The following is a 16835-nucleotide window of genomic DNA, read 5'->3' as shown; positions in this document are numbered from 1 at the left end:
GGAGTTCAGGAGTTGGGGATTTGTGAAAATAAAAAAAGGGGTGATTAGTCCGCTTGGGCTACGTGTTGATAGGTGTTTACAATATATACAGATATTTTCTTCAGTTAAACTACTTTCTGTTTCATAAATCCGTCGAAAAATGACATTATGGCGTCAACGTCTTCTAATGAGCAAATCTTGGATATATCTAGGTAGTGTAGCATGAGCACTTATACTAAGATTGAATAGATGTGAATAATCACTTACAGTGATCTGGTCGAACAATGATTACCGCACCTCGGTTAGGATCTATCCCATATACTTCATACGCGTGTCCAGATGGCGAGTTGTATCCATCGTCGTCGGAGAAGACTTTAGTGAGAGCTATGCGTGTATTAATTAGTATCAATTAGTATCTAGTAATATAGTCCTTGGGGTGTAGAGGGTATTCGCTTACACTTCATCTTCCATTTGCTTACGATAGGTGTGAAAACAGGAGGGATACGGTCTAGTTCAACTTCTGTACGTCCTGATGAGAACACGAGTATAGGGTTGATGACTGCATCACGGTCGACGTCTGGCGGCGTGAAGGCATCGATAATCTTCTGTAAGCCGGATGAAAACTACACACGCTAGTTAGTGCTTTACTTTCTAATTAATCACAGTGTTGAATAGGGGCATATACGAACATTCTGTAACCGCGTTATAATTCTAGAATCGCGTATATCCCCGGGAAACACTAAGACATGCCACCGGGATTGGGCCGGTAAGAATCGGACCAGTTGCATTACGCGAGCATCGGCGAAGCGGATTACTGGAACACTCGGGAGTCTCATCCCGACGGTTAAGCCGGTGGCCAAGGAAGCTTCACTGGTCTTTGCAGAAACTATTATAGAGTCGTTGTAATTGACAGCTTGGCCCGCGGTGTACTGAGCAGACAAGAGGAACTTATCGTGGAACTGCTCTGGCGTAATACCGTGCTCCTTACGATAGGTAGATGAGAAGAGCTTGGTCCAGGTCCGATCAAACTCGATCAGTTCCGCAGCGGTCTTCTGTCGTTCTGAGACATACGTCTCAAGTAACTCCGGCTTGGCTTGTCCTCGGATGACAGCCGCTAACTTCCACCCGATGTTATAGCCATCCTGTAAACTGACATTCATCCCTTGTCCCGCTTTGGGAGAGTGAGTATGGCAGGCGTCGCCGCTTAGAAATACGCGGTAATCTTTCTGGAAGTGGTCGGCAAGGCGTTGGCCAATAGAATAGGCAGACCACCATGCTGTTTCGGCTACTTCCAGATCGTACGGACGAAGAATCAGCCGGAGCTTTTCGTGAAGCTCTTCTAGCGTGACGTCTTTTGCAACTGCACCCTTCAGCTCGATGTAGAAGCGAACTAGCAGATCCCCTTCTCGGGGTATGATGATCAGGTTACCTGCTCCCGACTGGATCATGGCTTTCTTGCGGATGTCAGGGAAGTTGGTTCGGGGATAGATATCCATCACTCCCCAGACTGAATCACTCGTATCGCCGACCATCTTAAAGCCAAGCGATTTCCGGATAGCGCTGTGAGCTCCGTCACTGCCCTGGTATGTGCGTTAGGGGCTACAAGAAACGCCGATGGCACAATTGCCTACATAACAGAGAGGGATGATTTCTTACTAGAACGTATTTCGTACGGTATTTCCGCTCCGTCCCATCTTTCAACACTCCCACAGTAACGCAATATGCATCGGGATCCCACGCATTCTCGCTATCAACCTCTACGCTCAAGACCCCGCAACCATACTCGACGCACGACCTTCCTGCCACACTCTCCATCTCGTTCGTGAGTAATTCGTTCATCCTAGCCTGGCCGAGGAGGACGTGCGGTAGATGGCTTACGCCGGGCAACCTATCAGCAGCATAATGCGTGCGCCTGATTTCGGTGCCACCATCTTCCGGAGCCCAGAATGCTAGCTCGGAGGCATGGTAGGCTTCATTGAGAAGAGTATCGGAAAGTCCGAAGCTCTCGAATATTTCCGTCGTTCGGCACTGAACTCCGTCGGCTTGCCCCCTTTCGAGCGGCCCGTCCCGTTGTTCTAGGATCCGGAAACGGATACCGCAGCGGGCGAGCCAGACTCCGGCACATAGACCGGCGGAACCGCCACCGCATATGAGTACGTCTGCTTGGTCTTCCATGGTGGATATGAGAGCTAGTAATCTAATGCGTCTGGATTAATGATATTATATTGCCTATAGATAGATAGATAGAATACATGTTTAAACGTCAACGGATACAAGACGGAGACAGGACTGACGCCTGCATGAAATGCGGGGGAGACGGCCGCGAGAGCGCAATACAAGAATGTTCATTTGCCGTGTGAGGGTTATCTTCAACCCGCAACTATGCCTTACTCAATCCACGAGACATGTTACCTATCTGCTAGACTGTTGGCGTGTTTATACTTACCTATTTACAAGTTGTAGAGTTTCGGGATTCAAATGATAATCTGCTACCTCGGAATTGTATCCGAAAGCTGTTTATCTCCGTGGCGGCTGGACTTCGGTCGGCGCCACTGATTCTTAGCTTATGGTCAAGCGATATTTCACGAGGTGGATCTAGAAAATATGGAAAGAATATTGCTATAGCTCTAGCTTAAGTTACGGGAGTTTATGGCCATACGTCTTGGGGGCATACTTTGCTCTAGTCGTGTTAGTTAAAGTAGATAATTAATGTAACTAGGAACTATATATGAGATAGATTTACATGATAATTTCTTAACAATAAAATACTTAATGCCAAGATACTTGGAACTTGCACGTCTGATTAAAGCAGCGATTTCAATTGGATAGTCGAAAAAGTATAGATCAAGTGCACCGAAACCTCTTCATCTTTATTTTTAATATGGGCCGGTCGGAACAGAGGGGCCCCACTTAATCCCCGAAGCCCAAGAATAAATCCCGAAAGGGGGGTAACCCGTGCGACCGGCCAACCCGGCTTCGTCGGTTACTGCAGGTACTAGCCTTAATAAGCCCGGCCAAACAGGATACTAAAATAAAATAGGTGGTGAGTCAGGGGCGCCTTTTTTTAGCCTCACCCTAAGTAAGTAAGCTGGCGCTGTCGGTGAGAATAAGAAAAGACGCAAAGTGGATTACATCGGGCCGTGTTATTTTCGTCATCTAGACGTCACTTTTACACTTTTTATATATCAACATGTTTTCATCTTCGAATTATATGTTTTATACGAGGCATCGGAGTTGTCAAGGTCACCGGATCCAGACTTGATCGAGAACAATTCTCTGCTATCTCGTGTATGGGTAACCCATCATGGCAACGACACCTTCAATGAGTAATACCGTTAGGGCAAGTCATCGTTTGCTGACCAGAAGCTCAGTTGCGTTATCGAACCCTCCTGGAATCGATCATCATCTACAATACATTCCCCGCGGCTTGCGGAAAGCCAGCACCACCACCCAAAATGGCCGTAAAAAGGAGCGAGTGGTGATTCTGGGTTCCGGATGGGCTGGCTATGGCTTCGCTCGCAGTCTCGACCCTAAGAAATATGAGCGTATCATGATTTCTCCTCGATCATACTTCGTCTTTACTCCTTTACTTGCAGGTACCGCGGTCGGCACTCTAGAATTCCGTGCTGTCACAGAACCTGTCAGGAGACTCGGTCTAGATCAGTTTCACCAGGGGTGGGCCGACGATATCGACTTTGCGCATAAAGTTATCCGCGTAGAGGCTAATACGTCAGACGATATCGCTTCAAGGACCCGGCTGGCTATTAAGCATCGTCCCGACAGTGCCGATAAAGGGGCCCTGTTCGACGTCGAGTATGACAAACTCGTTATTGCCGTTGGTTCGTACAGTCAGACGTTCGGCATCGAAGGTGTGCGAGAGCACGCTAATTTCTTACGGGATATCGGCGACGCCAGGAAGATCCGGATGAAGGTGCTGCAGAACTTCGAAAAGGCGGCGCTCCCAATTACATCCGACGAAGACAGGAAGAAGCTACTCCATTTCGCGATTGTAGGGGGCGGACCAACCGGCATAGAGTATGCTGCCGAGCTACACGACTTAGTACGAGACGATCTAACGAAAACCTACCCGGACTTGATGAAATTCGTCAGCATTACTGTGTACGATGTAGCACCGAAAGTGCTCCCGATGTTCGACAAGACCCTGGCCGACTATGCTATGGACAGGTTCAACCGCGAGGGCATCAAAGTGAAGACAGAACACCACTTAACACGAATCCGGCCTGATGAGGACTGTGAGGGTTGTCTAAAACTAAAGATCAAGGAGTGCGGCGAAAAGGAGATCGGTGCTGGCATCGTGGTATGGAGCACAGGGCTGATGCAGAACCCACTCATCCAGAAATTGGAGAGCAAGATCTTTAAAATGCCGGGCTCAGAGGTTGATATGCAGCTACAGAAGGACTCAAAGACGGGCGGCATCATCACAGACGCAAACCTCCGCGTGAACATGATTCCGCATGCTGCCGCATCGGACTCGGTCCCTACTCAGGAGCAAAAGGCCGCACTGCTACCCGATGTTTACAGTGTCGGCGATTGCACGGTGATCTCGGGGATGAGCCTACCCGCTACGGCGCAAGTTGCCAGCCAGCAAGCAGCGCATCTCGCTAGGAGGTTGAACAAGGGCGACGTGGATCAGAAACCCTTCAAGTTCCGCAATTGGGGCACCATGACCTATCTCGGCAGCTGGACGGCTATTCACCAGAGCAGCGCCGACGAGTTGAAGGGCTGGATGGCCTGGGTGCTATGGCGTACTGCGTATCTGACGCGAAGCATGAGCATCAGGAACAAGATCACTGTCCCGTTTTATTGGGCTATGTCGTGGATATTCGGGCGGGATATTTCTAGGTTCTAGGAAACCTCTGGGGAGACTGGCCCCTTTTATTCTTTTTTTCATTATATTATACACCCGCATCTCTCCTTTTAACAGTATTGTAGAAACATTAGACCTGGGGAACGGATTTGTTCGGGACTAGCATAGATTTTATGAGTTGTATGATATCAGGCTGTTACTAGTAGACGAAACCTCTAGGTTAGATTAATTCAGTATTTATCTATGGCACATATTATACCTCAACGTTTCGGAGATAGATATATTGAAGTAATGATCGACTACCTAATGAATACTTCAAGGGATACGAGAAAATGTACCACGAGAACTGTCGAGGCATAATAAAAACGTGAAGTCATCCTAGTGCTTGGAGCTTTATATACCTCCATACAACATTCGAGTAGCTACTAATGTCCAATACAAGAAATGAATCGGTCATGAGTAAGAACTTTCTGTCAGAAAGTAGTACGCTTCCCGGACCGGCCCCTACATACTCGTAATATATTATATTTCAACCATCGGAATCAAACCCATTGCCTCCAAAATATCAGTTGCATTTCTCCCCGAACACCTTTGTATGATTCATATTCTTCAAGTCCCATTGCTAGTTGTCTTTGGATGAGCGCTTGGTTTTGGTTTGTGGTTGGTCAAGATCATCTGCTGCCTGTCTTAGATTATTAGCCTGTGAACTGAAGAACAAGGTAGTTGTGAATGGTGGGCTGTTACTGAACGCTTGGAATTTCCCGTCGATGGTGTCAAAGTGATGTTCTCCGGCATCGCGATTTTGATGGGAAATATCAATTGGCCAAGTTCTCGGTGCATAATGATATTAGCATCATTCGGGTTGTCGAAAATTTTACGATTGAGATCGAGGACGTCGATCATTTCATCGGCAGCACCATGGAACATGCTAAGTCCATCAAGTACTGCGGCAAACCGGATTAATAATTAATAATTGCTCTAATAGTCAAGGATGTGTTACAAGGCTGGGGGCTACTTACGATAGTACCAGGGGGAAGGCCCAGCAGTTCTACCAACTAGTCGCTCGTCTGTTAGCCGGCGGTAGAGATCGCAGGGAACCGGTTATATAATTCACATACAAAGCAAGCACCAAAGCGTATCAAGGAACTTGATACAGAACCAATACACAGAAACGTTGCCATACTCGTTATAGCAGCACCTAGAAGCATCCACTACAGAAACAAGCCAATATTCTTGTACAAACTCGGGGCTAAGCTTCTCTCTGATGAAGTCGAAAGCCTTTTTGAAATCAAGTTCCATGAGGTTTAGCACGATATTGTCAATGCCTGCTTGAGAAGCAGCCTGGCGTAGAATCACGTGTTTTCCTGAATGGGACCGATGTGGAAGAGATGGGGCTGAAGACTGCATCGTGTAGACCGAAGGGTGGAGTTTGGTGGAAACAGAAATGAAAGAAGAAGTTGGGAGAGACTTACAACTGGAAGGTCGAATATAAAAGGCGCAAAAACCGGGTTTGCTACCAGAGGAAAATGCATGATTCTATAGCATACATAACTAATTGTTCACTTCAAGGTTAAACATATACTTATAGAAAAACAAACATAGATACGTCAGCGGCCAGGTTCATAGACATACGTACTGGTCCTAACGCGCAAGGTGAGAGTGAAATTTTTTTTTTCGAAAGCTTGTGCTTCTTCCTTTATATGACCGTCGAGAATATGGTACGCTAGTCATTTGCTATTTGCTATATTACATCTTTATAAAAAGGGGGTTTAATATATATATTTTCTATAGTTTTAAGTTGTGAATAAATACCTAAGTTATTTAATTTATATATGTTGGTTAGTTATACTGTAAATTCCATGAGAACATCTTTTAGTGGTTTAACTTTTCAACTGAAGAAATTATATATGAGGTTTTGAAGGGTAGTTATTGAGGGTTAAATTCACAAACTCCAGGTTCCGGGTAGCCGAAGGCTTAAAATATCATTTTCACAGCTGAGAAATTCACAATGCACGAGATAGTAGCTATTACCCTCAAGGAAGTCCTGTTACGGCTGAGTTGTATGACCCCAACATAGAAAAGTAAAGTGATCAACTGGAGAATTACAAGGGAGTAACCTAGTTAAGGGATATAACGAGAAAGGATTGATTATAATACAAGCTGAAAGTCAACTGAGGCGGCTGGATCCGTGATAACTTCACTTCACATAAATTTCATTATTGGTTGTTTGTGTCTTGACTCAGGGGGATTAGGCCGGCATTAGCTTTATCTGGGAAGCTTAACTACCATTCGCTCGTTGTAGAATGTATATGTATGAGAAATTTATAGCGCTATATTTCATAGTAATATAGCCGTGAACCTCCCAAGTCTTCAGATAGCTTTTAAAGTTGCTAGAAGAAGACCAGACATATTATCTTATCAAGCCTTATCGTACTGATGTCTGCGCTGCGCTATTTCTATTTCGTGCTAGTGGATAGGCACTGCATTATCGGCAAAGTCTGATTTGTTGGGTTACATTGGCGGGACGCGATAGAGGCGCAAAGTTTCAAAATCATGCAGCTTTTGGTAATGACTAGCAGCACGATGAACCGTTGAAAATACGTTTGCTGATATGGTTTCTCATTTATATGAATATGAATGGGAAATGTGTTCTTTACTCGTATGAAAAGTTCCGTACTTAATATATGAAGCAAGGATCTTAGTTAATGATGTATTATGGTCGGCAGTTGTACATTTCAAAGGACAAAGGACGTACTTACATAATATACAAAATACCTATGTCAGGGCGCTTAGAAATTACGTAGGTAAGTCTTGTATGTACCTAGCCTAAGAGGATGTGGGGTGGGGTACCGAAAGGTAAAAGGTAAAAGTCGTACGTACCTGCAGTCTACAACAACTCAGCCTTGTAAATTTCTTTCCTTAGAACAAGAGCTAATTAAATCTGAGATTTCTTAGCACATTTTAGAAAACCCTCCAAGCTAGTCAAGGATAAGTCGCCCCAGTCCGTATCAAGACTAGATACACCGGTTGCGCATCCACCTCTAGTGTCGTTATCCAAAGGGTCCAAGATCCAAGGTCCAAGGTCCAAGGTCCAAGGTCCAAGGTCCAAGGTCCAAGGTCCAAGGGTTCCTCAAAAACTGCCCCGCCAAATATTTTCCTACTTCAAGAACCAACCCACTTTACCTCTACAGCCATTTTCTCTGCAAAGAAAACATAAGGCTGCCTATCTGCTTCATTCCCGTTACTACTTTTTACAATGGCGTCACCTGGTCCGGGTGCCGGTAGCGACGATGTCGATTTGTACGGTAAGTTGTCTGCTTGCTTATATCACGACTTTACATGCGCAGAATTTGATTGCTGACTCAACAACTCCAGAGCTTCTCGGAGTTGACAAGACTGCGAGCCAAAATGACATAAAGAAGGCTTACCGGAAGGTGAGGAACCCCCGCGTCTGTCTTGACTTCGCGCGTGACGTACTGACTGAATTGTCATATTCTAGCTCGCACTCCAACATCACCCCGATAAAGTTCCTGAAGACCAACGAGTAGAGTCTGAAGCCAAGTTCAAGTCGGTTACTCAAGCCTACGAGATTCTTCGAGATGAGGAAAAGCGTGCCTTATACGACAAGCATGGCATGGCAGCCTTCGACCCATCAAGGGGAGGGGGCATGGGCGAAGAAGTAGATATCAACGATATACTCGCTCAGATGTTTGGCATGGGAGTGGGCGGTGGCATGGGAGGTCCCGGAGGAGGACCCAGAAGGCCCAGGCGCGGCGCCGACGAGGAGTCCAAGTACTCCGTCAGTTTGGAGGATCTCTACAAGGGCAAGACTGTTAAATTCGCAGCCAACAAGAACGTCATCTGTGGGACTTGCAAGGGAACTGGCGGCAAAGAAAAGGTCAAGGCCCAACAATGCGATCGCTGTAAGGGACATGGTATGGTAGAGGCCTTCCGACAAGTCGGCCCTGGTCTGGTCACTCGTGAATCCGCCGTATGTGATAGGTGTCAAGGCTCTGGCAACTACTTCAAAGAGAAAGATCGATGCAAGAAGTGTAAAGGCAAGCGGACCGTCCTGGAGACGAAACCGCTAGAGATCTATATTCCTCGTGGCTCGCGCCAAGGGGAGCGCATCGTGCTGGAGGGCGAAGCTGACCAGAGCCCCGACCAGACCCCTGGCAACCTCGTGTTCGTTCTTGACGAAGAACCCCACGAGGTATTCAATCGGATCGGTAACGATCTTTCTGCTGACCTGGATATTACTGTTGCTGAGGCCCTATGTGGGTTTTCTCGTGTTGTCGTCCAGCATCTTGATGGCCGAGGTATCCATATCAACCATCCTCGAGGAAAGGTCCTACACCCAGGACAAGTACTCAAGGTGGAAGGAGAAGGAATGCCGGTGAAACGGGGAGATTCCAAAGGTGATCTATACCTTGTAGTTAAGATCGAGTTTCCCGAGGACGGATGGCTCAAGGACGATGCAGCGTACGAATCTCTTCAGAAGCTACTACCTGGCCCGCCACCGGAGATCAAAGCCGAGGAGATTGATGATGTTGCATACGAAGACGATGCGGATATTGATGAGGTATGTCGTACTCCATGAATTGCCGACAAGAGTAGAATATACTTATACTGACTTTGTATTAGATGGGTGCCAACTCTGGGGATCCGCGATTCGGAGATGGGTGGGAGGATGACGATGACGAGGCCGGCGGACAAGCACAATGTGCCCAGCAGTAATGAATTATGAGACATGAGCTTCGATTGGTGAAGACTGGAAACAACGTGAATGCGGGTCAAAGTTACGATGAGGCATATGTATTCCTCCATCATTCGATTTAGTTGCATAACCGAGTTATGGAGAGGAGTGGAAATAGGATAGATGGTGGCAAGAAAAATCCAGGTAGGGTTTCTTTCCTAGGAGAATTAACGGCATATCTCCTTTCGACCTTTCTAATAGCAATTATGAATTCTGGCTAGGTGGAGTTTCTTGTTAGATAGGTAGGTAGTCTCCTACCTTAGATACTCAGTAGCTTGTATAGACCAGACATCCATCTCTGGGTGGTATATTGCTGTCGTGGTAATTAGTAGGCCCTGAAATAAAGGCAGTATTATATTAAGAGGTGATAAGAAATAAGTGAAGTTGAGTTGAACTGAAGTGAAAGATTACTTAAACAAAATGGAATTAATTTCGTACCTAGGTACCTACCTATCTAATGTAGGTAGCCTTGAGATAGAGAGTTGGAATTCTTGACTTTACGCACTGGTTTAATTGGGTACTTGGATACGTAACCTCCATGTAATCCGTACCTACATACCTACCTAACCTAGGTACCTACCTGGTGGACCTATTAGAGTAGGTAAGCCACTTGGGGCTGAAAGAGGGTGAATGATTCAGGTGGCTAGTGGCTACCAGTGGCTAGGTAGTGCTAGGGCCAAGCCGAGCCAAAAATTTTGGGTTTTCAATTACCCACACGTGATAAATTTCACCAACCCTAACAAAAACCCTTAGCGCAAAATTCGGCTATTGTGCCCATTGGAAACTTTCGGTCCCTCTACACGTAACGTACCTCAATTTTTGCGGTAGAGACCAGCAGCCCATCACCATACACCCACCCATCTCGACACCTACAGGAAATCAGTCAAGGTAAATAAATCTCTGCTACCATTGCGGCTACGCTACTCTTTTGTCAAAGATAATTCTTAGCTAACAGTTATTCCCTCAAGATGGTTGCCGCCAAGAAGCACGTCCCGATCGTCAAGAAGCGTACGTTCGACTCTTTCCCCGTTACCTTTCCTCGATTGATGCGATGCGCTGCGGCTATGGATTGGGGATATGGATGATGAAGTAGTGAGGGAGAAATATTGACGGATTTTACTTTATAGGAACCAAGACCTTCAACCGCCACCAGAGCGATCGGTTCAAGTGTCTTTCCTCCAAATGGCGCAAGCCTAAGGGTATTGACAACCGAGTCCGACGACGATTCCGTGGCAACACTGCCATGCCCTCGGTACGTGCGATTTCCTGTTTAGATGATATCTGCCCTCGAAAATATCTCAAGCTCTGGATATTTAGATGTGGTGATATCGGGTGGGAGGAACAATATGCTAATATAGATTTTGCGATACAGATCGGTTTCGGCTCCAACAAGAAGACCCGTCACCTCACACCCTCCGGCCACAAGGCCTTCCTCGTCAACAACATCAAGGATGTTGAGCTTCTCCTGATGCACAACCGTACCTACGCCGCAGAGTACGTGCCTGAAAATTTGCATCGAAAGGTGGTTTCGACCCGGATGCGACTAGGTTAACTAACAATATTATAGGATCGCCCACAACGTCTCGTCGAGAAAGCGAGTCGATATCATTGCCCGAGCGAAGCAATTAGGTGTCAAGGTCACCAACGCCAAGGCCAAGGTCACCACGGAAATTTAAGGCGCTGGCGGCTGATGAGGATGACTATGGAATTGGGGTCCGGTTTCTCGTTTTCGGCAGTACTTTAGTACTTTGCATGCATGGGAAGGGTTTTGCGCTCTATGGTCTACGGACGGAACATTCGAGCTAGCATGTATTTCGTGCTAGGAAATACAACACGCCTTCTGCGATGACACGTATTTTGGCCTACTTTGACCGATTGCATCCTACGCGACTTCACCTGATCTACGGCGTCGGCCCAATCACGGCCTAACATTACTAGGTATTGACAAGGGCTACAAGTCATACCATGACACGTGTAGAGGCTATATCTAGCATCACTGATTCGATGATGAACATCGTATGAATAAGGCAATATCATTTTCATATGTCGTAAGGCAGATCCCCAATTTACATATGTTCACCCATCCAACTCGTGAACATGGTACTTGAATACGCCGATAATTTCTGAAACTCGATACTTTGACAGCATCTACAAAATACAGTAGCGTCACTATTACGAAAGCGGTATGTATTTCATTAGGCTCTTCTCCTGTTTCCTCCACTCCCCTGTTATTCTTAGATTGTAAGCCATCATACGGGGCGGGTTAGGTTGATGGTTGGGCTGGAAGGATCAAATCCCACTGTTCCCCGGACTCCTTGCGCCTCCATTCTAGATATTTAGCTCAGGCGCAGGTACCGCGGTGCCGGAGTGGCCTGAACAAGATTTCTGTAAGGGGCGGTTTCTTAGTACCATTGCTCAGAAGGGAGGTTGCGTTTATATGCGAAGAAAGAAGAAAACAGACAAGCTACACCTACACTACTATTACCCAGACAACCGTTTATCCATTTACTATGACCGGTTAACAACCCACCTAACAGGGACATCTCACCATCGATTGTTTCTTTAATATCACCACTATTTGAATCCTATTTCTACCTCGTAGGATATACGGCACTTAAATACACAAGGGTTTCAGGCATCCATGTAAGACCCCTATTCTTATATCAGTTCCTAAGTTTAGTCAAGCAACAAAGGGCACTTAAAGGGGTTTATACAGCCAGGTAATGCTCAACTACTTTATACAATTTAGTGTCCTAAAACAATATCGGCTGACGGCTTTGTAGAGGCAAATGTTAGTTATTAGGCATAGCTAAATAGTCTTTGCTTGGTGCACAAGCCCCTTTCATCTTCTATACTACTCCTAAGACATCTATAGGTCTTATATTTAATGACCTTTCTCCAGTGTACTATAATAATCACTCACTATGGACACCTTATCTACTGAGCACCATGCGGTTTCTATAATTTTCTTATAGGCCCGAGATTACCCCTTCAACATTCAGACGTCCACACATCAGCTCTATTCCTAACTCACTCACACCTGTCCTACCATCCGGAGTCAATAGTTTCACCAAGCCAAACAGTCCGATGTTAATATTTGCATCGACCTTGTCTTGCCAAGTTCAACCTAATCATAACCTAATCATACTGTCGTACTAATCTCAGAGGCGAAGTTAGCATCCCGAATCACTACATAATCCCCTTTACGTCTTCTCTCATGCCACATCAATTCTCAACTCTCCTAGCTATTGTGACCTAAAGACATAAAGAAGACTCGATTCTCGTAGGCTCTTTTTAGCCTACTATCATCATCCTTACGAGAACACCTTTGCTTACCGACCACATCTTCTGCTTGCAAGTACGACGAGGAAACTTACGTGTATTTTCACTTACCACCTCGTTCATTATGGCTGTTCACCACGGTCGCGTTGCCTGCAAGACAATACCGTCCCGATCTGTTGCTGTTGTAGCAGCCTCCTATGGGAAAGATGGTCAACTACAAACCACCATCGTGTCTGGAATTAGCCAGCAGCGCTGTTTGGATCTTGACGTTCTTGACGTTCCCGACGAAGGAGTCTATATCATCTACCAAGACCGAGCTATACAGATCGCTGCCCCGCCATGCGATAAAAGGAAATGCAATGCATCTCACATCTGCCGTTGTGACACACCTCAGTTCTCTGTTAAGAGACCTCCCTTTAGCCGCCATAGCATCAAACGAAGAGTAGTGTCCTGGCCGGTGTGGAAACCCTGTATGTGCTGCTTGCTGACTTGGCTTCGCCTCTACCAAGCTACCGAAGCAGTAAACCGACTCAACCTACAATTCCTTCGACACCCAAGAACCCTCACGTGGACTAGCCTATATGACCATCAGGCTTTCCACTACGATGCCGAGATAGAGGAGAGATCTGTTCGGTCCAATTATAATGGAACCTCCAACAGACCTATCAACCCAAAGTCATCCTGTTCACCCCGTATTTTTGAATGGATGAAAGATACGTGGAGTGAATTTGTAGACAGTGGATGTTGTAAGCCTCGTTCTATTACAGCTCTACCAGATAACGAAAACAGTACCTACGACGAAAGTTACTTCACCAAAGAACAAGCTGGTTCAGAGATTGACTCGGATTGGGATGACCTCGACATGCCCTGTGTGCCTTATAACACATCCGATAACACGTCCAATGAAGACTACGATCTCATTGATGATCTTATCGAGGAGGAATTTCCAAACTTGCGGAAGAGCGACACAGCTATCCCAACAGAGGACAACGGCCCTGACGAAGAGAGAGATGACCCAGCACCTGTTGTTATTCCACCGAAGAACATGGAAATGGCGCGAGGCTTTGAGACAGTAACAACGTCAGGGAAGTCGAGCCCAGCACAACTAGGTAACAGCAGTTATGTATCCATCATCGACTCTCAGACGATAGAGCCGCAGACTGCTCTGGGTACCAAACGGTCGTATTCAGATCTTTTGGAGTCGGACCAACGCAGTCCAACCCCCGCAGAGGACCTGTCTCGTATAAAGCAGCGAAAACGAGAAATCGCCAAACCGTCTATCAGAAGCCGCCACCGCTACAGCCCTGTCATTCACCAATCCTTCCCACACCTCAAGCGCATTCCACAGAGGATCCTCGTTACTTAATGCTAAAGGGGCTGAAGGTTCTATAGCGACGTGGAAATTGAACTATTTCTATTTGTTGTACTAATATTATGGTTATTGCACCAGATTGCACAAGCATCTTAGCAGGCCAATAACCATCATTTGCTTATTCTTTTATTTATTCGGATTTTTACTACTCCTCCCTGGTTCTTTATGATGCTAACCAGCATGAGGAGATTTTTGGATAATGGGCGCGGCTATCCCCAGCTCCCGTCGGCTCTTCTGAGTTAGTTACAGGTGAACAGAGACATCTGGTCTACATACATCAAGACATCTACTTGTATATCAATAAGAAGAGTTTTGGGGCTTACAGTTACTACTATCGATAATGTAATGTAACCTGACTCTCACTGATTCTCCGTGAACCTGGGATTAAAGCGCTAACCCCCTTGTAGCAGTAACTTCCTACAGGAGATAGCTGAGAATGTTAGGGGGCTTGGATCAGTCAGGACGGAGGATTCTGGAGAAGTTTCATCATTAGGATACCAGCGTAAACATGGGCACGTGGGTTGAGAGCAAATCTCAAGAATATGGGATTTTCATTTGTTGTAGCCCTTTAGTACATGTATTACGTGAGAGGCAGGAACTTTTGTTCCTAGTACAGTATCGAAATCAACGCCTAAACTACCTAACCTAATTCTATTTACCGTATAATATGTAGCTTCCATATGTGCATTTCGCAAGGAAAGTGTGATAATTCTCCAAGTACCTGCTGCTCTTACTTTGCCTTGGAGCCGTAGATGGTGTTAACAGTGAGTCACGACTCACAAGATATGGCGAACATGCCTGAGACAGAAAGCGCCAAGTGCTAAAGGGGCTATTTGGTAACTCGGAGCAAAGCTGTTACAGGCTATCTAGGGCAGTAGAATCATAAACTACAGACTTGTGACCTTCCTTGCCTATTAGTGTAGCTAATAGTCACGGCAAGAGCGAAGTCCTTGTCTTATGCTGTATCTCATACTGTAGTACTTAGGTAGGTACCTACATATTGTTATTGTTGTCTTCCCCTTCCAGTCGTTGTTGCTTCTTGCAAGGTGGTTACTTGGAATGGGACGTGCATATACCCAGGTACACTGGTTCAAGATACTTGCCAGCACCTGCCAGACGCTGATATTGCTGACTGAAGATATGAACTGCCGTTTCCGCCTCAGGTGGAAATCATCTAGTGGCGGTCCGAGCAGATATACATACAGATATACTTGAACTAGCGCCAATGCGTGCCTTCTATTTGTCATAAAATAGCGCGAGATCCGTGCATTTGTACCTACGATAGCCTCAAAAATGAGCAGGAGCGACAAAGTAGACCGTCGAGTCACCCGGTAACCACGCCTAGAATACTGCCGGTCTAGACGAAACACCGCCTTTGGAAACATCTGTTTTTTTCTATAAATGTCCGGGTCCCCTCCCCCAGTTTGTTCTCTTTCTGTTCCATCATTCAAACTTTTCAACATCAACTTCAACATCTTCAACACTCTTACTCTATTAACAACCAATAACCCTAACTAATACCCATACCTACCTAACTTAATATATACTTGGAGGATCGACATACACCTTCGAGGACTTTTCATACGACGTACACTTACAACATGCAGTACAACATACGCTTCATAATACAAACACTAAAGTCATCTAACTACCCCTGAAGTAATGGGTATCAAAGGTATGTTCATGCTTATTGACAACGCAATTTTCCTTTCCATCTATCCTCTTCATCTCACCCTACCAAGATACCACTTGGCCCTTCAGTCCAGTTCTTGTTTCTTAACCAACATGCCCGGTGTGGGATAGCTAAGACTTGTCTAAGATACTAATAGCATATTCGTGAAGGAAAACCATTCAACCTCATCCCGTCATGGCTCCGGCTTTAAACCTTCCCGCATACGGACACAATAAATAGTAGTGGTTACCGCGCCATGAAATTACACTTGGTAACAAGACCAACGCCAATGCCATCGCCGCAAGTTGGCCGGGCTTTAATATTCCGAGCAACTTAGACAACATTTGTCTCCTCCAGAGAGTATATGATCACATAGATGAAGATTTCAAATAACACTATTATAAACGGTATGTATTGTCCTTTAACCATCTTCTAAGTATTTCCTGGAGCTCTTCTGCGACTCATTTATCTTTTGGGATCTTGACCAGAAACTTTCATTCTGCCTTGTTTTCTCCATCTTGTCTTAAACTAAACTTTGTGTTAGGAACTACCTAACTATGATTCTCCTCTACAATTGTGGCCTTATTCCAACAACAAGCACTACTATTATGCTATTGTGCGATCTGCCATAGAAGGCCCTCCGTAGTGATTCTCGACCAGTAACAGCACCCGTCGTTGATGTGGCTCCGCTTGGCACTATGCCCACTGCCCAGGCCCGGTAACCTAGCACAGATGTGGGCCGTTGGTGTCCCGTGAAGGTGAGTAAATTGTAGCCCCGTATCGTACCTATATAAAAAGCGGGAAATTAACTTGGACATGCGTTGTTAGAGGGCCCAATGGAACTGACTTGCCGGAATTCATTCCTGGACACGCCACTTAACTAGGCACGTTGGCGCGTGCGGATGGCCCGGTTATGGGCAAACCGGCTTCCAGAATATGAGGGACG

General features: G+C 45.9%; 6 protein-coding genes across 6 annotated transcripts; 4 read left to right on the top strand and 2 right to left on the bottom strand.

Moving 5' to 3' along the window:
- Positions 1–22: 22 nt before the first annotated feature.
- On the bottom strand, positions 23–2695 carry F4813DRAFT_208580 (FAD binding domain-containing protein). The gene is made up of 5 exons (XM_049239629.1): positions 1636–2695; positions 669–1559; positions 437–602; positions 247–363; positions 23–187 (listed from the first exon to the last, which is right to left on the bottom strand). The coding sequence occupies exons 1-5, from the start codon at positions 2152–2154 to the stop codon at positions 105–107; spliced, it is 1776 nt and encodes a 591-aa protein (XP_049096397.1). The 5' UTR covers positions 2155–2695; the 3' UTR covers positions 23–104.
- A 169-nt stretch (positions 2696–2864) lies between these two features.
- Positions 2865–5066, top strand: F4813DRAFT_370773 (FAD/NAD(P)-binding domain-containing protein). The gene is made up of 2 exons (XM_049244563.1): positions 2865–2971; positions 3020–5066. The coding sequence occupies exon 2, from the start codon at positions 3284–3286 to the stop codon at positions 4847–4849; it is 1566 nt and encodes a 521-aa protein (XP_049096396.1). The 5' UTR covers positions 2865–2971; positions 3020–3283; the 3' UTR covers positions 4850–5066.
- A 171-nt stretch (positions 5067–5237) lies between these two features.
- On the bottom strand, positions 5238–6214 carry F4813DRAFT_398960 (uncharacterized protein; the record flags this gene model as incomplete). Its single annotated transcript, XM_049248111.1, has 4 exons — positions 5238–5489; positions 5552–5751; positions 5827–5862; positions 5926–6214. The coding sequence occupies 4 exons, from the start codon at positions 6212–6214 to the stop codon at positions 5430–5432; spliced, it is 585 nt and encodes a 194-aa protein (XP_049096395.1). The 3' UTR covers positions 5238–5429.
- A 1491-nt stretch (positions 6215–7705) lies between these two features.
- Positions 7706–10070, top strand: F4813DRAFT_370771 (DnaJ-domain-containing protein). The gene is made up of 4 exons (XM_049244562.1): positions 7706–8112; positions 8183–8241; positions 8307–9389; positions 9452–10070. The coding sequence occupies exons 1-4, from the start codon at positions 8064–8066 to the stop codon at positions 9542–9544; spliced, it is 1284 nt and encodes a 427-aa protein (XP_049096394.1). The 5' UTR covers positions 7706–8063; the 3' UTR covers positions 9545–10070.
- Positions 10071–10325: 255 nt separating this feature from the next.
- F4813DRAFT_208451 (60S ribosomal protein L32) lies at positions 10326–11292 on the top strand. The gene is made up of 5 exons (XM_049239627.1): positions 10326–10451; positions 10532–10571; positions 10691–10815; positions 10936–11057; positions 11131–11292. The coding sequence occupies exons 2-5, from the start codon at positions 10532–10534 to the stop codon at positions 11237–11239; spliced, it is 396 nt and encodes a 131-aa protein (XP_049096393.1). The 5' UTR covers positions 10326–10451; the 3' UTR covers positions 11240–11292.
- A 964-nt stretch (positions 11293–12256) lies between these two features.
- F4813DRAFT_208520 (uncharacterized protein) lies at positions 12257–14457 on the top strand. The gene is made up of 2 exons (XM_049239628.1): positions 12257–12283; positions 12347–14457. Exon 2 carries the CDS (start codon positions 12970–12972, stop codon positions 14209–14211), a length of 1242 nt encoding a protein of 413 aa, XP_049096392.1. The 5' UTR covers positions 12257–12283; positions 12347–12969; the 3' UTR covers positions 14212–14457.
- Positions 14458–16835: the final 2378 nt, after the last annotated feature.

This window comes from Daldinia decipiens (genome assembly GCF_022478715.1).
Source record: "Daldinia decipiens strain CBS 113046 unplaced genomic scaffold F4813scaffold_37, whole genome shotgun sequence".
NCBI classification, from domain to species: domain Eukaryota; kingdom Fungi; phylum Ascomycota; class Sordariomycetes; order Xylariales; family Hypoxylaceae; genus Daldinia; species Daldinia decipiens.
This window is presented reverse-complemented; position numbering and strand designations above follow the sequence as displayed.